The sequence below is a fragment of the Neoarius graeffei genome, chromosome 5 (assembly GCF_027579695.1).
Source record: "Neoarius graeffei isolate fNeoGra1 chromosome 5, fNeoGra1.pri, whole genome shotgun sequence".
Lineage (NCBI taxonomy): Eukaryota > Metazoa > Chordata > Actinopteri > Siluriformes > Ariidae > Neoarius > Neoarius graeffei.
The window spans coordinates 48,169,770-48,192,720 of record NC_083573.1 but is presented as its reverse complement, the minus strand read 5'-3'; the positions used below and the strand labels follow the sequence as shown (position 1 = coordinate 48,192,720).

Genomic DNA, 22,951 nt, shown 5'->3' with positions numbered 1-22,951 from the left:
CACAGCAAGAAGGTCCGGGTTCGAGCCCAGTGGCCGGCGAGGGCCTTTCTGTGTGGAGTTTGCATGTTCTCCCCGTGTCCGCATGGGTTTCCTCCGGGTGCTCCGGTTTCCCCCACAGTCCAAAGACATGCAGGTTAGGTTAACTGGTGACTCTAAATTGACCGTAGGTGTGAATGTGAGTGTGAATGGTTGTTTGTGTGTATATGTCAGCCCTGTGATGACCTGGCGACTTGTCCAGGGTGTACCCCGCCTCTCATCCATAGTCAGCTGGGATAGGCTCCAGCTTGCCTGCGACCCTGTAGAACAGGCCAAGTGGTTATAGATAATGGATGGATGGAAAATCGGACTGAATTCGTGCAGTCTGACCCTGGCACATGTGGAATCGATGTGGTAAGGTTGAGCGGTTTGGGTTAAGGGCCTTGTTTAAGGGCTCGAACCCCTCACCAGTATCCCAGAGCCTTAACCTGTTGATCCATCACTGTTTAGTGTATAAATACTTTCTTCCATAGTAATAAATGGACTGTCTAATCATAGAGAAGTCTAAAAAGGCTTTGTCCTCTTCATAACCATAGCTGAGTCATCACTGTAGGTGTTCTTACTCCACTATAGGAAAAGAGGAACCGGATGTGGGGGTTAATTCGACACACTGCCAGTTAAATCAGAGATGAGCGTGCCTTCAGTGGGATGCTGTAGCGGAGGTGTTTCTTCCACGCACTGGGTTGTGGTGGTGATGGTGATGGCGGCGGTGCAGGTGGGCGGGGCTTCATCCCAGAGCAGCGCAGCCGCAGCAGCAGCACCTTAAAGCTCAGCAGCAGCATCACAGCACTGCGCAGCATCACAGGCGGCCAGCACCGAGACTCGAACCTCACCCAGCCACAGCGGAGCATGACTGCAGATTCGGACAAATCTTAAGCATGAACGATCGAGGTCGTGAGAATTAATTAAACGACTCGACGTCTGCTGTTCTATCGTTTGGTTTGGTTGGTTTGTTTATTTGTTTGTTTGTTTGTTTGTTTTTCTCCCCCTGGACCGCACACGACGCGCCCCAAAGTCCTCAAAATGGCCGAGATCACCGAAATACGAGCAGCGTACGGTGAGTCTCCTCAGCTCTCCTTCTCAGTACTGAAAGATCTGTCAGGATGAAGTCTGATGAAATAAATTTGGAATGAGCTCATACAACAATTGAGCTGTTTTATTTTTATACAGCAGTCCTGTATGTGAGCTAGAAATGGGTGTAAACATGCCCTCCTGTCATAGGTCTCAATTACAGTCATGGGGCTTTATTCCGGTATGTCGAATAATAATAATAATAATAATAATAATAATATATTAAAAACTCGACCTTTCTCTGTCTTGGCCTTCACTACAGTTCTTAATTCTTATATAGTAGTCTATTGTAAATCCTTCTTATCTACTAGGTGCATAATAATAATAATAATAATAATAATAATAATAATAATAATTATAATAATAATTATATATATATATATATATATATATATATATATATATATATATATATATATATATATATATATTAAAAACTCGACCTTTCTCTGTCTTGGCCTTCACTACAGTTCTTAATTCTTATATAGTAGTCTATTGTAAATCCTTCTTATCTACTAGGTGCATAATAATAATAATAATAATTATTATTATTATTATTATTATTATTATTATTATTATAATAATTATATATATATATATTAAAAACTCGACCTTTCTCTGTCTTGGCCTTCACTACAGTTCTTAATTCTTATATAGTAGTCTATTTTAAATCCTTCTTATCTACTAGGTGCATAATAATAATAATAATAATAATAATAAAAAATTAAAAACTTGACCTTTCTCTGTCTTGGCCTTCACTACAGTTCTTAATTCTTATATAGTAGTCTATTGTAAATCCTTCTTATCTACTAGGTGCATAATAATAATAATAATTTTATATATATATATATATATATATATATATATATATATATATATATATATATATATATTCAAAACTCGACCTTTCTCTGTCTTGGCCTTCACTACAGTTCTTAATTCTTATATAGTAGTCTATTGTAAATCCTTCTTATCTACTAGGTGCATAATAATAATAATATATTAAAAACTCGACCTTTCTCTGTCTTGGCCTTCATTACAGTTCTTAATTTTTATATAGTAGTCTATTTTAAGTCCTTATCTACTAGGTGCATAATAATAATAATAATAATAATAATAATATATCTCCAGACTGAGTAAGGGTGCTAAGGTGTAGCCTGTTATTAATTAGAACCTGGGTAATTTTGTACTTATGGGGCCCCTAGCTGCCCTCTACAATATGACTAATCGTGCTCGCTGCTTTATATGATACTGTGCATTATTGTGATTAAATTTTCCTTTCCATCACTACACATGATACCTGATCATCAACAAATATTTCTCACACTGCTGTAGTCTTGTCTGATACGGATCTCTCATTTTAGTAGTGATTTTCTTGTTTATACACACTGGTATTTGTGCATTTTTGACTTTACCTGTATTCTCTGTCATTAGATTCTGATCAGTCGTGATGTCACGTTGCACTGGTCTTGCTCACCAGGCTGATGAATGAATCTTGAGGAAGCTTAGACTGGGATATTATTGTCTAAAATGGCTCATTCAGTGATTTAAGCAATATGACCAGATAGATATAAACCAAGATGAGTGGAAGGAGTTTGTGAGTTCAGTCTCCAGTACTAACTATTTCAGATAAACATATAGAAAGCACTTTAGAGGAAGATTAGTCCTCTCTGGAGCCGGTTTGATTTCTGAAAGCTCTTGGTGTGATATCACTTATTATAGACCGAAGCTTTCATTGTTTACCAACTTCAGTAAATGCCGGCAGACAAAAAGCAAGCGTATTTTGTAAGTCATTCTTACCTGACAGGATGTATACCCCCAAAAAATGACTCGTTATGGTCATGTTGTGACGACACTGATGATGTAGCAAGAGCTATTATTTGTGTGGGCTCTTTTGTAAGACTGTATGACGTGTATCGTAGGCTACTGTATGCGGTGCCAGCTGGTACTGGCTGTGGGAGTAAAATCTGTCTTCCTGAGTCATGCTACTGAAGAGGAGGAGGAAATAAAAAAACAGTGCCTGGTCACACAGTATGGGTCAGAGATAGACGGATGATCTGTGGAAGATCTGTTTGCCTGTCTAATACAGAGCATATCCAGTATGCTGTCGGACTCTAAAATTATTTCCAGCTGGGTGAGGACTGTGCTGTTACATGCTAATATTTTCGTAAATCCACTAAACCAGTATCCTAACAGAAATCCGGAGTATCTTTCTGGGACGTTTAGTCACAGCTATTAAATGTAGTCGAGTCTCTAATCTGTAAAATAACAAGTCTATAGAATACAGATAGACATTCAGTTTTCTACCAACCACCAACCACCGGTGTAAGCACTGTTCTAGCTGTGTGGCAATGTTTCTACACACTGCTGTGCCATTCATGGTCTGAAGGTTAGAGAAGCAGCCTTGAGCCCAAAAGGTTGCCGGTTCGATTCCTGGAATCGGCAGGAGAAATGCGAGGGGAGTTGAGTGAATGGACAGCACTTTCCCCTCCTTCTGTATCATGGCTGAAATGCCCTTGAGCAATGCACCTAACCCCTAACTGGGCGCTGTAGCATAGCTGCCCATTGCTCTGGGTATGTGTGTGTGCGCTCATTGCTCACGTGTGTGTGTTCACTGTGCTTGTGTACATGTGACATAATAAATCTTCTTCTTCTTCTATAAAATACCTGAATGTAGACTATACTCGAGAAAACGTCATTAAACTGGGCTTTTATATTACACGTAAAGGTACAAAGAAAACCTTTGCACCTTTTAATTAGAAGAATATAATCATATTGTGTGCATGTGTGTGTGTGTGTGTGTGTGTGTGTGTATAACACACATATTTGGACTGTGAGCAGGATAATTCAGTTCCTAAAGATGAACAAAGGAATGAATTCCGCACTACCTCATCTTAACAGCTGCTAGTTTGTTTATTCTGCTTATTTCATGTTTCATGTTTACCTGCTATACCTCAAGTGCCCTTGACTGTTTGGTTATTTGAACCAATTTATGTGTGTGTGTGTATGTATGTATGTATGTATGTATATATGAGTGTTCAGTCTACATCTAGTTCATATCTAGAGTGTTTATACTGTTTATATTGTCTGTCTGAGTGTTTAGTCTGTGTGTAGTTCTTATCTAGCGTTTACACTGTTTATATTGTGAGTGTTTAGTCTATGTCTAGTTCCTATCTAGAGTGTTTATACTGTTTATTTTGTTGTTTGTTTTTTTCAATTATTCTATTTTTATTTATTGCATTGCCTGTTTGCACTGTGGGTCAGAGAGGACTGATATTTCATCTGTGCTGTATGTCGAGCATGTATAGCATATTTGACAATAAACTTGACTTGACTTGACTTGAAATTGGACCACAGGAGAAACCTGTACCGGGACCTTTTACAGTGTATCCACGTGCTGAGGCATGCTCCTCATGTTATGACCTTTACGTAATGGGTGGAGTCATTGGTACCAAAAAATAGTGAGAGTAAGCACGAGCACATTTAGTCTTGCTCATATCATGTCTCCAGTTACAGGTTTTCCAGAGCGGTCCAAACACTAGCAGCTGCTCCACCTTTTGCTGCATCATCCTATTGCTCACTTGCTTCCCGGCTGTTTTATCTGCTTTCGGCCAATCCTGCCATCCGAGCCAGCAGTAACACACCTCAGCCAACTAATGTCTGCCTCGATGAGATTCATTTGTTGTTTACTCTGCTTTGCTGGACGCTTAAAGGTAAAAATGTTTGGCCATTTAAAATACTACAGGCAGAAATGAACACAGTATGAATTTGTGTAGGTGAGTAATTATCTGCTGAGCCTCAGTGATATCGATGGAAGCCTTTGATGTTTTAAACGTGGCTCAGTATTTCGCTCCAGGCCGCGTTCTTCCTGTGCCTGTGATCCCCAGAAAATGGAGCATGAAGTGGATTTCAAAACACACTTTTAATCAATCATTTTTAGGGACTTCTGTATGGTGTTATTTATTTATTTTTGGACAGACTGTCCTTTGCTAATGTAAAATCTTTTGCCAGGGGGTCCTTGTATCATTATTTATTTATTTATTTTTCCTCAGTCCATGAGAAAATTGCTCACACCCGTACAGAACGGTAGAGTTCAGATCAGGCCAGTGTACAGTATGCATGGGTTGTGAGAGTTGGCTCAGACAATGGTTTGTGTGAAATATTCACTATGTGTGTGTGTGTGTGTGTGTGTGCTGTCCCCTGGGGTCGTTTCCAGGCGACTGGAGCAGCTGGCTTTGACAGTGTTCCAAAATCTGACATCATCGTGCTGGAATCCCTGCAGTGCCCAATAGCGGGGAGCAGCCCGGCTTTGTCTATAGATGCATTAGTCAAGAGAAAATGGAGCCGGAGAGGGGGAACACAGGAAGTTAAATTTAATCATGCCTTTTATGTATGCGAGACTCTCATTTAGTCCGACTTTCTCCTCTTTGACCTTGCTCTCACTTGGCATTAGTGTTTCTAGGCCTAGAAATCTGACCACCTGACTGTCGAAAGCTCTTTCTATCTGTTATTTCTTCCCATTTTTCTCTGCAGGGATATAGAGTAGTGAGGGCACGTGTGGGACACACTACACCAATGGGAGGTATCACACCAGAGAGAAATGCCCGATTTATTTGAGTCATAAATGACGACTTGAGTAATTGGGGGGGGGGGGGGGGGGGGGGAGGTTTGCTGGATGAGACAGTGCTTTGTGTGCTTTGCGTCCTTTGTGCTAATGAGGATGCTCAGCAACTGTGTACATATCTGACTGCCATTGCTCACACGCTACAAGACATTGTAGTGTTCAGGTGTGCATTACGGCGTAATCTGTTGGACTTATTCTGTCCATAATTATGAACTGTTCCCCAAGCTGCAGTACATAGATGTCTTTAGTCTCAGTGAACCTTGATGCTTTAAATTGTAATGTTTTGAAACTTGACAGTAGCTAACTGTGCTCTATTCCTAATGGTTAGCTGTATCTCTGAATATAGAAATGCATGCGTTTACAGTGTGTTAATGTTACTACCACAGTGTGCCATAAATATGCAGTCACATTGTATGACATTACGAACAGCATGTACTTCGTCAGGTGCCATCTACAAGCACAATCAGATACACACCTACCCATTCTCTGCAGCGTCTATCTCATCTGGTCTCGGAGGTCTCATTAGGAGTCTGTCTCTCTCTCTCTCACACACACACTTTAGCTCTTTGGCAGCTCTGTGACAAAGCACTGCAGCTCCTCAAGCTCAAAGGCCATCAGCGCACAGGGAAGCTCAGTGCCTCTGGGGAGCGTCTGTATTTTACACTCATTACACACCACCTGATATTTCATCCCCCATCACCATTTTGCTTCTTTGCTCTGTTTATTTCATTATTTCTCTTTAAAGGACCCAGCACTAAAGCTGGAAGCTTGCTATATTGATTTCGTATTGTGTTGGGGTTTTTTGTCCTGAACTGGCAAAAATGTTTGCATGAGGTTCTGGTCATTAAGTAAATGAAAGAATCAGATGGATTATTATTATTATTATCCATCCATCCATTATCCGTAACCGCTTATCCTGTGCAGGGTCGCGGGCAAGCTGGAGCCTATCCCAGCTGACTACGGGCGAAAGGCGGGGTACACCCTGGACAAGTCGCCAGGTCATCACAGGGCTGACACATAGACACAGACAACCATTCACACTCACATTCACACCTACGGTCAATTTAGAGTCGCCAGTTAACCTAACCTGCGTGTTTTTAGACTGTGGGGGAAACCGGAGCACCCGGAGGAAACCCACACAGACACGGGGAGAACATGCAAACTCCGCACAGAAAGGCCCCGTCGGCCACTGGGCTCAAACCCGAAACCTTCTTGCTGTGAGGCGACAGCGCTAACCACTACACCACCGTGCCGCTATTATTATTATTATTAGTAGTAGTAGTAGTAGTGAACAGTCCTAGAGCTTGACAAATTCTGATGTGCTGTTTGTGGCACCCTGTATTCAAATTTATATCCAAAGTAAAAAATATTCAAGAGGTATACAGTATAACTGGCTTTGCAACAAGGTTAGAATAATAGATATTAGTCTAAATATGCAGGTGCTTATAGGAAATCGCGCGCGCTGATTGGTTGAGAAATGCAGACTATTTCTCGATAATTACCTCGAGCGACTCAGCAAAATGGCGGCCAATCGATTTGTTTTACAAAGAATCACAAATGATGAAAGAAAATGCTGTTCCTAAAAGCACTAAAGATGCTACGAAGTTTGGTCTAAAACTATTCAAAGGTAAGGTGGAATTGTGATTTATTTTATCTGTTTCAAAACAAAGTATTTTATGTGACTCGGCATAGATATTTATAACTCCCGCCTCACCCGCAAAGCCATCAGGATTGCAGGTGACCCCACCCACCCATCTCTCAGCCTCTTCAGCCTGCTGCCGTCAGGGAGGAGACTGCGGAGTCTCCGGGCCAAAACCAGCAGGCTCAAGAACAGTTTCTTTCACCAGGCCGTCAGGAGGCTCAACTCCCTCCCTGTTCTGCCCCTCTGCCCCCCTCTGCCCCCTGCCACAGATTCTGCTCGCACACACCCCTGCCCCCCCTTCAGCATCTGACATGTCATCCTCAGTTTCCCCCCCAACACACACACATATACATACATCTCATCGTTCATTAACGCACTGAACTCAGGGACCGCACATCTCACTTTACCTCGCTCATTTGCACTATTCCGCACTACCTCATCTTAACAGCTGCTAGTTTGTTTATTCTGCTTATTTCATGTTTCATGTTTACCTGCTATACCTCAAGTGCCCTTGACTGTTTGGTTATTTGAACCAATTTGTGTGTGTGTGTGTGTGTGTGTGTGTGTGTGTGTGTGTGTGTGTGTGTGTGTGTGTTTAGTCTACGTCTAGTTCCTATCTAGAGTGTTTATACTGTTTATATTATCTGAGTGTTTAGTCTGTGTGTAGTTCTTATCTAGTGTTTATACTGTTTATATTGTCTGAGTGTTTAGTCTATGTCTTGTTCTTATCTAGTGTTTATACTGTTTATTTATACTGTTTATATTGTTTGAGTGTTTAGTCTATGTCTAGTTCTTATCTAGAGTGTTTATACTGTTTATTTTGTTGTTTGTTTTTTTCAGTTATTCTATTTTTATTTGTTGCATTGCCTGTTTGCACCGTGGGTCAGAGAGGACTGATATTTCATCTGTGCTGTATGTCGAGCATGTATAGCGTATTTGACAATAAAGTTGACTTGACTTGACTTAATAAGTGACAAGTCTGCACTGCGACTTTATTACATTTACATGACGTTTTTGAAGTTTGAAATAAATTATTGTTTTTTTACATAATCACCTGTGTATTTATACTAAAACAGTTATTCGTCTCAGTTTCGGTGAATAATAACCTCGACTTCACTTCATCTTCAGTGAATAATTATTAAGTAACCACAACATGACCTGGCCAATTATTAAGATTTGTAATTTTTGCAAATGGAGGCAGTATTATTATTATTATTTTTTGTTGTTGTTAAGAAAAGCGCTTTTTTTTGAAGGAAGGATGAAATGAGAACTCATTTGCACGAGTCAGATTTGTAATACTGTATACCAGCCAATATTCTGATATTGTTTTTAATAGCTAGTAATATTGTGAAACTGCATCACACAGACATGCACTACTGACAGAAACGCCAGACTTCTCGATCAGTAACACATGACTCGACTGCTGGTGTGTTTTGGATGTAGTTTATCATTTTCTTTATTATTTCTGTGCCTCAGTGCCTTTTGTCGATGCATTGCTGTGTGCCGTTTCCTGCTGTGTTTCTGTAAGGCTCGCTGGCGTTCTACCCTGCTGTGTCCCCACATTAATGCCTAACAGACTGACTGAGTATACTGTGTATAGCCAAGCTAAATTATTGTATTTTTCTTCTGTGAGACTGTTGATATAAGCCAGTCTGATGGCACATTGGTAAAGCTTTGGCACAAAACACAGGACACCGGAGAGACACAAACAAGCCAGTGGGCCTCCTCCCCTCCCTCTTCCTCCCTCTACACCTACCTCTCCCTCTCCAAAACACCTCACTCCAATCCAGCCGCCATCTTCCTACCCTGCCTCTCACAGCTTCCTGCTCAATTTTGAATCATATTATATGTTCAGTTCATGCTTGGACGTTGTGTAATGCCCAGTGTGCTCACACGCCATCGTACTTTCTGATGCAGATGTATCTTTTTATGACTACACTCAGTTTATGTCTAGATTTTTGTTTTGTGTGTGTGTGTGTGTTTTGGTTGCCATGTCTCTCTGAATCATCTCATCCTCCCACACTCACTCTGTTTCTCACTGTCTGTGCGATTTATTTCTGTCCCACTTTGCTGTGTTCGTGGCGTCAGAGCCTCTCAGCCACAATTAAAACACTTCTTCAAGGAAATAAACTCTGGAAATTATTAAATGAACAGATTTGTGCTACTATTATCTTAAGCTTTTTAGCTCGAACACCAAATAAATCGATATTATGTACTAAAATATTTAATATTTAGTATTTTATTCTAGTGGTCCTCTCTGAACCATGTGTATTTATATGCTCATGAATATACACAACATTTATTTATTTATAATATGGTGTTTCACGGGCGGCACGGTGGTGTAGTGGTTAGCACTGTCGTCTCACAGCAAGAAGGTCCGGGTTTGAGCCCCATGGCCGGCGAGGGCCTTTCTGTGCGGAGTTTGCATGTTCTCCCCGTGTCCGCGTGGGTTTCCTCCGGGTGCTCCGGTTTCCCCCACAGTCCAAAGACATGCAGGCTAGGTTAACTGGTGACTCTAAATTGACCGTAGGTGTGAATGTGAGTGTGAATGGTTGTTTGTCTCTGTGTGTCAGCCCTGCAATAACCTGGTGACTTGTCCAGGGTGTACCCCGCCTCTCACCCATAGTCAGCTGGGATAGGCTCCAGCTTGCCTGCGACCCTGTAGGACAGGATAAGTGGCTACAGATAATGGATGGTGTTTCATCTCTCAAGGTGTGTCCCTGTTTTATGAGAAATGCAGACAGTAATGTAATGCTTAAAACCCCTGTGTACTTCTGCTGTTTCAGATATGTCCCCAGTACTTGCGGGCTTCATCGGCGCCGGCGTACTGGTGGTTGCAGTGGTGGCCTTAATCTTTGTGTGGACATGCTGCCAAAAACGCTACCACAGGATGAGCCATAAGCTCCATGGTGTCCAGACAGAGTGTAGTGACCCGTTGACAGACCCACCTTACAAGTTCATCCACATGCTGAAGGGCATGAGCATCTACCCAGAGGCGCTGACCAGCAGCAAGAGAATCGTACGACTTGTGCGTCGAGCCAGCGGCAACAGCAGTGATGTCGAGCGAGAAGCCAAGGGATGTCCTGTTGTCCTGGTGGACGTAGGTGCCGAGAAGAGTCCCATGGTGACACCTCAGTTTGAGGTAGGTGGTTTAGATGAGAGCGCTGTCCCAGCTCCACGACTAGAGAGGGAGCTTCCTGTTCGCGCAGACTACTGCTGCCTGGAGAACAGCTCAAGCAGTGGCAGCCAAAGCTCAAGCACTACGGCATCCAACAGCGCCACACCCTTCACGGATGAGGCCGATCGCGGAACCCTCAGCCTCACCATCGACTACAATTTCCCCAAGAAGGCACTGGTGGTGACTGTACTGGAGGCGCGAGGGTTGCATGCTGTGGATGGCCAAGCAGGCAGTGCTGACCCTTACATCAAGATGACCATCTTGCCTGAAAAGAAGCACAGAGTGAAGACCCGGGTCCTGCGCAAGACACTTGAGCCTGCCTTTGATGAAACGTTCACGTTTTATGGCGTGCCTTATAGCTCGCTGTCCGAGCTCACGCTGCACTTCCTTGTGCTGAGCTTCGACCGCTTTGCTCGAGATGATGTGATCGGTGAGGCGTTGGTGCCGCTGGCCGGCGTGGAGCTCAGCACAGGCAAGGTCCAAATCACACAGCCAATCAGCAAGAGAAGCATGCAGGTGAGCACAGTATCCACCATTTACCTTGTAAATTAACTAAGAATATATTTTTTTTTGGCCTAAAATGCCAGTTCTTTTATTCCTTGGAACAGTACGAAAACAATTTTACAATCCAAGTTTTTTTTTTTTTAAATTCTGTTAAATGTCCAATAATTAAGAGGATCAAGTCAACTCTGGATTAACGCCCAGTTCAAGTTTAATGTAATTAAATCAGTGCTCATGTTATTTGTAAGATTTGAAGTCACACTCAAACAGCCGTCAATACTCAAGCATCAAAGGATAGAAATCATTCGTGTTGATGCTGCATCATGTAGACAAGAAGAACCGCATGTGTCATTGAAACAGTAGCCACTGCTGAACTTGTTTATTCTCGGGCTCAGGGAAACATCTTAGCGCCCAAGGTTAAGAGAACAGTGTTCACATATGGATATCTGTGATATTTAAACGTACATATGTCGTGACTCTTAATGTACTTTAAAGGGGAATACAATGGTACTTCAAAAAGTCCTCAGCCTCACCCAGAAACAAGGGGCATAACTCCCATTTTGGGGCATAACTGCAAAGATGTCCACAAACACTGGCGACTGGCGGTTTTCTCTGACTATATAGATGGTCTACACTGGCTACTCGATCCCAGAAAAAAACAACAACTTGCCTTTCAATGTTCAAGCAATTTATATCATCTCCGCTGCCCACAATTTGCTGCAAATCCAATTATTCCACCACAAAATTGTCTTCAATTCGGGTCTAGGATGACCAGAAGTGACGCCATATTTGTTGATCGATTCTCGTGCTCTTTTTGGCTGAGCCGGACCACGTGACCACGCCATAGTGTATGTAGTTATGTTACAGAGCCAGGCAGCGTACGACAGAGAAAGCCAAGCACACGCACACAAACATCTGGAGGGAAATTTCATACATATTTTGCAAGTATTTTACAGCTGAGAATGCACCAGAAGGCACTGGGCATGCCCCCAGACCCCCCTAGCATTAGCTTGCCGTGGCGCCTTTGCTGCCGCAAATTTCAGGGCCACTTTACTACTTTTTTTTAGTCAGCTATTTCAGAGAAAGCCTTATATTACCGTCCATAAAAACTCAAATGAAAGAAGCAAGCAAAGAAAAAAGGAGAGGAAAGTTTCAAGCTGGCGTGTTGTTGCTCCAGGACAATGTGCCCATCCACACAGCACAGGTGGCAGGGGCAGAAGCAGCCAAATGTAGCTTTGAACTGTTCTCCCATGCACCTTACTCACCTGACCTGGCACCGTCTGACTTCTATCTGTTTCCCAAACTGAAATCCCACTTGCATGGTCGCCATTTTCAGAGCGATGATGAAGTCATCCATGCTGTTGAGTACGATCTGGAGGCTCAAGATGTGATCATCTTCTGCGAAAGGATAGTGAAACTTGAACATGGGTGGACCAAGTGCATTGAAGTTAAAGACTATGGAGAAAAATAATGCAAGAGCAGTATTTCTCCTGTGATGTTTGTTTTTTGGGTGAGGCTAAGAACTTTTTGAAATACCCTCATATAAATGAGGATTTTCATTAAAAAAGCAATTAACATGGTTACAGCTAACAAACAATGACTTTGAGGTTATATTCAGTTAATGCGTAGATGCTTAAAAGTAGACGGCCTTTCGATTTCATAAAATCGGTGAAATTTAGTTCCCTCTGAAATTTGGTCATTGTGATATATTTATTTCTGGAATATCTAAAAAAATTAAAATAAAAACCAGACTATTCTGTGGCTGGGAAGTGATTTAATTTGAAGGGATTCCCAAGCAAATAATGTGCATGAAATCGCTCGCTTCACGCAGTCAAGCAGACAGAGGAAGTCCATGTGCACATGCGCAGGTTTACCTTTGGCTTCTTCTTCTTCTTTTGGGTTTTACAGCAACCGGCATCCACAGTGTTGCATTACTGCCATCTGCAGGTTTACCTTTGACCGTGCACTGACAGTTACATCATTCTGTCACTAAACGAACGGCTGATCACACCGAGGTGCTCGCTGACTGCCGATATTTATTAGTTTGGTCCTGCGTTTCCTTTCCTTTGCAACATAACGTCTTTTCTTCTCGCTTTCCGTTACTGTAGTCGGTCTTTCACATTTCATTTGCACACTCATGTCCTCCATTTTCCTCTCCCGTTTCAAATTTGTATCCCACAATGTCTTGCGGGTGGCACGGTGGTGTAGTGGTTAGCGCTGTCGCCTCACAGCAAGAAGGTCCTGGGTTCGAGCCCCGTGGCCGGCAAGGGCCTTTCTGTGTGGAGTTTGCACATTCTCCCCGTGTCCGCGTGGGTTTCCTCCGGGTGCTCCGGTTTCCCCCACAGTCCAAAGACATGCAGGTTAGGTTAACTGGTGACTCTAAAAAATTGACCGTGAGCGTGAATGGTTGTCTGTGTCTATGTGTCAGCCCTGTGATGACCTGGCGACTTGTCAAGTCAAGTTTATTTGTATAGCGCTTTTAACAATAAACATTGTCACAAAGCAGCTTTACAGAATTTGAACGACTTAAAACATGAGCTAATTTATCCCTAATCTATCCCCAATGAGCAAGCCTGTCCAGGGTGTACCCCGCCTTTCGCCCGTAGTCAGCTGGGATAGGCTCCAGCTTGCCTGCGACCCTGTAGGACAGGATAAAGCGGCTAGAGATAATGAGATGAGATGAGACAATGTCTTGCGTGAACGGGGAAAGCTCACCACATGATGCATGATGTAGTATCTTGAATGGTGAAGCAGGAAAAAATAGCCACATGGCCCTAAATTCAATAATTGTTCTATTTTTCAAAAAACTAATAAAATTGGAAGGCTATGATTCGAATTCAGTAGCTTTCGGTCCATTAAACAAAAATAATTGGGTGTCAGGGAAAATTCTTTTTATGACCTACACTTGAAAAATCTGAAAGGCAGTCTACCTTTAAATTAGAAGTGAATGTAGAAAGTGGAAGTATTTTATTTTGTAGAACTCATGGCACAGATGGCACTGAAAGCTAAAAATAATCAGGACACAGAGAAATAGTGGGTGTTACTAAAACATAAAAACCAGCAGTGACGACTGTGTGCTTATTATGTTGTTATATTAGTGGAAGGGAAGGAGCGTATGATTGTTCTCCAGTTTTAGTTCTTAAATGTATTAACACTGAGAGGATAACAAAGAAATGAAGCCTTCTTTTGCACAATAGGTTAGTTTGAATAGAGCGAGCATTCTCAGACTGGGAGTTTAATGTTCTTCTCCCAGGTTAGATGATGTTCTTTTAGAACTGAAAACATAATACAGACATGAAGGTTTTCTGTTCAGAGTAATATTGATCGATAAAGGGTTTTCTGGTGAGTTCATTTCAATTTTGAAGGTGCTTTTAATGGATAAGTTCACACTCCATTTCCTGTAAAATGTGACAAAACTGTCAATCAGATTATGCAAAAAGCTGAAAAAGAAACCTTGGTTATTGTTTTCGCAGACCTGCTGTGCAGTCTGTAATTGCAGGCAGAAGTGCAGTATGGACTCTGAGACGTGTCCTAAGCAGCTAGCTTTGTCAGCAGTATGAAAAGCAGATGTGTGTAGGAGGGGGTTGTAGGCTGTATAAGAAGGGTCCAGTGTACGCAGCACATTTCACAAAGGAGGATTTTCATCGGCTCTCAGATGAAAAGCATAGTTCTGTTTTTAGCCTGAGGCACATGTGCTGTATCAGCCACTACAGAGCCATGACACAGTGTCTAAAATAGGGTCGATGAGAGAATGAATAAATGTGTTTGAAAGTTATCAGTGAACTGAAGAAGGTGTGTCGTGTGGGGTTTTTGCAGTGCGTGAGCCGTGGGGAGCTGCTGGTCTCTCTTTCGTATCAGCCTGTCTCTCATAGACTCAGTGTGGTCGTCCTGAAAGCGAGACACCTTCCCAAACTGGACATCACTGGCCTGGCTGGAAGTGAGTACACGTGCAAACACACACAGATTTTCCAATTCTATTTTCACTACATTACATGGCACTACATTCTATGTATTTTCTAGACATACTGTAGAAAGTACAGTTTTTTTTTAATGAATGTTTTAGTGAACACTGCTTCAGTATGTTTTTTTAAATTAGATTTTATTTAGATTATGAATATAAATGGCATATTAAAATTTTTTATTTAAAAATAGATTTGTGCGTCCGTACCTGTATATATATATATATATATATATATATATATATATATATATATATATATATATATATATATATGGATGGATGGATATAAAAAGTGTACACACCCCGTTAAAATGATAGGTTTCTCTGATGTAAAAAAAATGAGACCACGATAAATAATTTCTAAACTTTTCCCACCTTTAATGTGACCTATAACCTGTACAATTCAATTGAAAAACAAACAAATCTGTTGGGGGAAAAACATAAAAAGTAAAAAACATACAACAAGCTGGTTGCATAAGTGTGCACACCCTTAAACTAATACTTTGTTGAAACACCTTTTGATTTAATTACAGCATTCAGTCTTTTTGGGTCGGAGTCTATCAGCCTGCCACATCTAGGCTTGGCAATATTTGCCCACTCTTCCTTGCAAAAGTGCTCCAAATCTGTCAGATTGCGAGGGCGTCTCTTGTGCACAGCCCTCTTCAGGTCACCCCACAGATTTTCAATTGGATTTAGGTCTGGGCTCTGGCTGGGCCATTCCAAAATATTCTTGGGGTCATTGTCATGCTGAAAGATGAAATTCCTCTTCATCTTCAGCTTTCTAGCAGACACCTGAAGGTTTTGGGCCAAAACTGACTGGTATTTAGAACTGTTCATAATTCCCTCCACCTTGACTAAAGCCCCTGTTCCAGCTGAAGAAAAACAACCCCAAAACATGATGCTGCCACCACCATGCTTCACTGTGGGTATGGTGTTCTTTTGGTGATGCGCAGTGTTGTTTTTGCACCAAACATACCTTTTGGAATTGTGGCCAAAAAGTTCAACCTTTGTTTTATCAAACCATAATACATTTTCCCACATGCTTTTGGGAGAGTTGATGGTTTTTTTTTTTCAAAATTTAGCCGGGCCTGGATGTTTTTCTTTGACCCTACGTCATAGTCCAGACATATGGAGAATACGGGAGATTGTCATCACATGTAGTACACAACCAGCACTTGCCAGAAATCCCTGCAGCTCCTTCAGTGTTGCTGTCGGCCTCTCGGCAGCCTCCCGGACCAGTTTTCGTCTCGTCTTTTCATCAATTTTGGAGGGACGTCCAGTTTCGGAAATGTCACTGTTGTCCCATATTTTCTTCACTTCTTGATGACCATCTTCACTGTGCTCAATGGTATATCTAATGCTGTGGAAATGTTTTTGTCCCCTTCTCTTGACTGATACCTTTCAACAATGAGATACCTTTGACGCTTTGTAAGCTCTCTGTGAACGCTGGCTTTTGCTGGAGGATGGAACTGCGTAAATGTCTGAACTTTATTTGGGGTTAATCAGAGTCAGTTTAATTGATGGCAGGTGTGAACCCCAAAAAGACTGAACGCTGTAATTAAATCAAAAGGTGCTTCAACAAAGTATTAGTTGAAGGGTGTGCACACTTATGCAACCAGATTATTGTACGGTTTTTATTTTTTATGTTTTTTCCCCCTAACAGATTTGTTTGTTTTTCAATTGAACTGTACAGGTTATAGGTCACATTAAAGGTGGGAAAAGTTTTGAAATTATTTATGGTGGTCTCATTTTTTTTTTACATCAGAAAAACCTATCATTTTAACGGGTTGTGTACACTTTTTATATCCACTGTGTCTATCTGTATATACATTTTCTTTTGAATGTATCTTATTCTACTTATTTATATACAGGGTTCGTCAAAATTATGTTAACACTTAAATGGTAGAAACCATTTATTCACAAAACATACATCATATGTGCAAGATGGTTTACAGGACGGTCTCAACCTGTTCGCCATCATGTTCAACACACAAAAACCAGCGAGCAAGAGTACTGTTTAAAGCCCGGACACACATTTCGTGGGGAATAGATGATACCACAGTCCTTATTCTGTCCTTGAGATCATTGATATCATGAACTTTTCTGCTATACATGCGGCCCTTCACCATACCCCGTAACCAGAAATCACAGGTCGTCAAATCAGGGGAGTGTGGAGGCCACGGCAGTGGTCCACCGTGACCTATCCATCGACCTGGAAATGTGTGGTCGAGATAAGCATGAACAGTCTGGCCAAAATAGAAAATAATCCATTCGTGTTAACGTAATTTTGACTAACCCTGTATTTATTTTTCACTAAGTATTACTTTTCTAATTCTTATTCATATCACGACGGTTATGTTAATACATTTTACTACAGCCTTTTTTTTTCTCCAGGACTATTAAGTAAATAGACAATAAGCCTTGTGTTTCTTTTACTTCTCTTTCAGTCTTTTGTTAATGTAAACATGTTGTGCTGTATGTTATGTACTGTCTCTGCAACTAATAAAAATTTTAATTTAAAAAAAAAATAGATTGGTGTTTTATAAAATAACAACTAATGTCCCGGATAAATGTGTCTGTTCTTTCAGACCCGTATGTGAAAGTGAACGTGTTCTACAACCGCAAGCGTATTGCCAAGAAGAAGACTCATGTGAAGAAGTGCACGCTGAATCCTGTTTTCAACGAGTCCTTCATCTACGACGTGCCTGCTGATCTGCTGCCCGACATCTCGATCGAATTTCTAGTTATGGACTTTGACCGCACTACTAAGAATCAGGCTGTGGGGCGTCTGGTGCTGGGAACACACAGTCCCTGCCCCTCTGGTGCCACCCACTGGCAGGAGGTCTGCCAAAACCCACGCAGGCAAATCTCCAAGTGGCACAGCCTTGTCGAGTATTGAGGTTCCTTCTGTCTGTTCTGCACACACACACACACACACACACACACACACACATGCAGACCACAATAATAATTTACACAAACACATGAGGGAGACCTCAACACCCTAAGAGAGACATCTTGCCTTATTTGTCTTTAAAAATAAGACTAAACGAAGACAGTGAATTTCACATGGACTTCTGCAACAGCTATGTAGTGATAGTTCTCAAATAGTCCTTTCTAAACAGTGCTGTTTTAGCCATTAGTCTCACACACACACACACACGCGCACACAGTTACACACATAGTTACACAAATGTGCATACACTTACACAAACACACACACACACTGACCAATAGTAACTTGAGAGACCAAAATATTGCTCTGAACACAATTTTGAGACTGTTACAAGTACACTCTTCTGAACTTAGCTCTGATTGTATGTATGTTTAAATTAAGGTGTAATATGTCTGCCTTCACAGACCTCACTACACTGCTGTAGTTCACTGTACCGCATGTCTGAATAACACGAGATTTACTGTAAAAATTCAAGAAACCAAGCAAACAGCAGTCAGTGCTGAGAAGTGATAAGATAAAAGTAAATCATGGTGTGCTTCACATTCAGTGTAGGATGTATAATGACACTCAAGTGACATGCCAGTTTACTTAAAATGGATATCGGGTTTAAAAAAAAATCATGCTGCCCTTAGCGTGTGAGTGATGGTGATCAGAAGGAAAGATGAAGCTGACCCCTTGCCAGGATACTGTATATATACAGTGGCATGCGAAAGTTTGGGCATCCCAGTCCCAATTTCTATTGCTGTGAATAATAAAGTGAGTAGAACATGAACTCATCTCCAAAAGGCATAAAGTTAACGATGAAACATTCTTTTCAACATTTTAAACAAAAGTATATATTATTTTTGTTTTCTACAATTTTAAAGTGCTGGGGGAAAAAAAGGAAAGGAGGACCATGCAAAAGTTTGGGCATCCAAAGAGATTTGTGCTCTGAGATAACGTTTACTAAGCTCTCAGATCTTAATTAGCTTATTATAGGGATATGGCTTGTTCACAGTCATCCATTATCCATAACCGCTTATCCTGTACAGGGTCGCAGGCAAGCTGGAGCCTATCCCAGCTGACTACGGGCGAAAGGCGGGGTACACCCTGGACAAGTCGCCAGGTCATCACAGGGCTGACACATAGACACAGACAACCATTCACACTCACATTCACACCTACGCTCAATTTAGAGCCGCCAGTTAACCTAACCTGCATGTTTTTGGACTGTGGGGGAAACCGGAGCACCCGGAGGAAACCCACGCGGACACGGGGAGAACATGCAAACTCCACACAGAAAGGCCCCCGTCAGCTACTGGGCTCAAACCCAGAACCTCCTTGCTGTGAGGCGACAGCGCTAACCACTACACCACTGCGCCGCCTTGCCTAGCACTCTGAAAATTAAAATAATTGATTCCCACAAAGAAGAAGAAAGCTATAAGAACATAGCAAAAATGTTTTCAGGGAGCTGTTTCCTCAGTTCGTAATGTCATTATGAAATGGCCATTAACAGGAACAGTGGAGGTCAAGTTGAGGTCTGGAAGATCAGGAACACTTTCCAAGAAAACTGCTTGTAGAATTGATAGAAAGGCAAATCAAAACCATCATTTGATCGCAAAAGAAAATCTTCCTTTAGGAAGATTTTGCAGACTCTGAAGTGGTGGTGCATTGTTCTACTGTGCATCGACACCTGCACAAATATGTCCTTCCTAGAAGAGCCCTTTACTGTACCCTTACCGCAAAATTAAGCAACAGAAGTTTATAAAGGAACAACAAATGCATTTTGGTGCAAACAAGCCTAATGCATTTTGGAAACAAGTCCTGTGGATAGGTGAAATTAAAATATAACTTTTTGGCTGCAATGAAGAAAAAGGTTGCACAGTTGCACTGGGAGCATTTCAGCTGGTAGAGAGCAGAATGAATTCAGTTAAATGCTAGTAAATTGGAAGCAAACATTGCTGAAGATGAAAAGAGGGTGGCATAACAGATTAATGATCCGAAGCAAACCTCAAAATCCACAATGGACTACCTCAAGAAGAGCAGGCTGAAGGTTTTGCCATGGCTCTCATAGTCTTAAACATCAGTGAAAATCTGGGGATAGACCTCAAAAGAGGTCCATGCAAGATGGCCCAAGAATCTCACAGAACTAGAAGGCTTTTGCAAGGAAGAATGGGTGAAAATCCCCCAAACGAGAATTGAAAGACTCTTTGGTGTCTACAAAAAGCATTTACAAGCTTTGATACTTTAATCGTTTAATACTTGCCAGAGTGGCGTTACTAAGTACTGATCATGCAGGGTGCCCAAACTTTTGCTTCAGACCCTTTTCCTTTTTTGTCATTTTGAAACTGTAAAAGGTGGAAATTAAAAAAAAAAGTAATCTTGCTTAAAATGTTAAAGAAATGTGTCCTCTTTATGCCTTTTGGAAATCAGGTCGTCTTTTACTCACTCAGTAACAGAATTTTTTTTTTTTATGCCACTGTGTATATTTAACAGTTGTTCCATGAAATCAAGTCGTACATGAGCTGAGAGCCGACGAGGCGCGTAGCACAGAGTTGTCTATAAGCCATGTACGACTAGATTGAGTGGAATAACTGTTTTATTCTAACCACATTTCACTGGATTTTGAGAAACAGAGCGTTTTTATTTTTTGCAAATTCAATAAATAAAAACTTGATACAAAACGTCTGACAAAATCATTTCCGCTTCGGCGGACTTCTTAAAAACCTATCGATGGTTCCACAGATTGACTTTAGTGTTGTTTTTTTGTAGAAAGTGCCGTCTTGCTGTCATGCCGAGCTATAGAATAGCTTTAGACATTTATTTAATTCTTCCTTGGAAGTTTCAGTTCTGTAATTTTCAAACTTCAGTGAGCTTTTGAACCCGTCTAAAAAAATTCAACAAATTTTAATGCTTGAAGAATGGAAACAAACCAGCGAAATGACAGGAGCAATTTGTGAAAAATGCTATAATAATAATAATAATAATAATAATAATAATAATAATAATAATTCTTGAAAAATAAAAAAGATACGTTCTTACCATCAAATACTTCCATTCCATATTTTGTTGCTTTTTTTTTTTAGTTTTTGGGGTGTTGTTTTCAAGTAGAGTTTTTATTTCGTCCTCGGTTGGTTCAGCAACACACTCTGCCATTTTGTTTTTCTCTACTCACAGTATATGAGCTGATAGCCTTGTAGTAGAGTAGCCAATCAGAGCGCACGATTGCTCATATCCAGTGAATGTGGATAGAATCTATAGCTATATAATAAAACTCTGGTTTCAACTTATTTTGAAATGGTTAATTAATTAATTTGTGCAAACATGTGGCTTTGCAGCTGTAATACTAACTGCTGTCCTTAGAATTTGAAGCTAACCTGGGTTAACAGCCATTTTCCTTATTATCCATGCACCATCCAGTTAATACATACTTCAGTATGAGGCTGCGTTAAAAAAAATATGAAGGGAGTTCACATGTGCTCACAGTCACTTTGAATGTTGCAATATGTGTAAGATAACACATGCTCCATGTAGCCACTTTTATAATTTTCTCTCAGTCTCTTTCTATACTGTCTTTTAATGTCACTGTAAATACTGTACAGAATGTAAAGGGGCACTGGTGTGTATTTAATAGGTATTGTACTATATGCACTGAATGCCACGGGCATGATTTGTTTTTGATATGGTGTGGTGTGTTTCTTAAAAAGCCTGGAGTCTGTAGGAGGTCTGTTCGATCTAATTGTGCTGGGTTAACACTGTAAAGATGAAGCCTGCCTTCCGTCAGTGAGTTGTACAAACCACTGAACATTATATTTTGGCTTTTTTGATCTCTGACCTGGCAGGCTGGTGTGCATTATTTATTGAAGCAGACTCGATTGATACCTGTCTGATTGTGGTACTGCTGTGTGCTGCACACACACACACACACACACACCCCTGTCAAACCATACAGCATACACCGTCCCAGTCCCTCCTGTAAAGATGCTCGCAATTCGATTCACAGTCCTCTTTAGACATCTCTTGCACTGGCTACCTTGGCTGTCATACATATTTATGGGGTCATATCATGGATGATAGCAACTGGTAGAAAACTAAAAGGAAAAAGGCTTTCAGTCGTACCTGATTTAAGGCTTATCATTACATAAATTGAACAATCCTCTGCTGTAGTCTCAGTAACAGTCATGTGTAACAGTAAGTTAAATTTTTTTTTTTTTTTAAAGAGTATTACTGAGTCAAATCGGGAAACAAAAATCAAAATACTAGAAGGTAACCAGAATGTGTAATGATTATGATTAGGTTAGTCAAAAACATTAATTGGAGGGACTTTTGTGTTAAAAAAAAAAGAATAACTTTACTGACATTGCTGAATGTTCGGTGACATTTAATATAACACATATAACACATTAACCTGTATGTTGGTGTTCTTAAACACACGTGCAAATTAAATGTGGTACAAAAATGAAATTTGACTCATGTCTTTAAAGCCCACCTCACATTAACTATTTCAGATCCCAGATAATATAACCAGAGTGGACGAGGTCTACTGTATCACTGCACTCTCTGTGCGTTGACATTTTACTGACAGAGTATTGTACAGCAAGTTACTTGCACTACTTCATTCATTCATTCATTCACCTTCAGAAAACTGCTCCTCATATAGGATTTTCTCTAGAACACACATTTGAAGCACAGTCTTCTGTTATTTTCATGCCATTAAAAAGTATTATAAGTTACAAATATTACAAAATATTACTCATGAATCAAGATTTTGGCGTATCCCAATCGTAATGTAAAATATAACACTTTCATATCAATATACGGGGCGGCACGGTGGTGTAGTGGTTAGTGCTGTCGCCTCACAGCAAGAAGGTCCGGGTTCGAGCCCCGTGGCCGGCGAGGGCCTTTCTGTGCGGAGTTTGCATGTTCTCCCCGTGTCCGTGTGGGTTTCCTCCGGGTGCTCCGGTTTCCCCCACAGTCCAAAGACATGCAGGTTAGGTTAACTG

General features: G+C 41.0%; 1 protein-coding gene across 1 annotated transcript; it reads left to right on the top strand.

Moving 5' to 3' along the window:
• Positions 1–1,059: 1,059 nt before the first annotated feature.
• syt11b (synaptotagmin XIb) lies at positions 1,060–17,912 on the top strand. The gene is made up of 4 exons (XM_060920558.1): positions 1,060–1,093; positions 10,160–11,067; positions 14,869–14,989; positions 17,602–17,912. Exons 1-4 carry the CDS (start codon positions 1,060–1,062, stop codon positions 17,910–17,912), a joined length of 1,374 nt encoding a protein of 457 aa, XP_060776541.1.
• The last annotated feature ends 5,039 nt before the right edge of the window (positions 17,913–22,951 follow it).

Excerpts from the sequence above, each read along its gene's own strand:
- syt11b (XM_060920558.1), top strand. The coding sequence starts at position 1,060 with ATGGCCGAGATCACCGAAATACGAGCAGCGTACG. Across the intron at positions 1,094-10,159 it reads CGAAATACGAGCAGCGTACG|ATATGTCCCCAGTACTTGCG; the intron begins GTGAGTCTCCTC and ends CTGCTGTTTCAG. Across the intron at positions 11,068-14,868 it reads TCAGCAAGAGAAGCATGCAG|TGCGTGAGCCGTGGGGAGCT; the intron begins GTGAGCACAGTA and ends GGGTTTTTGCAG.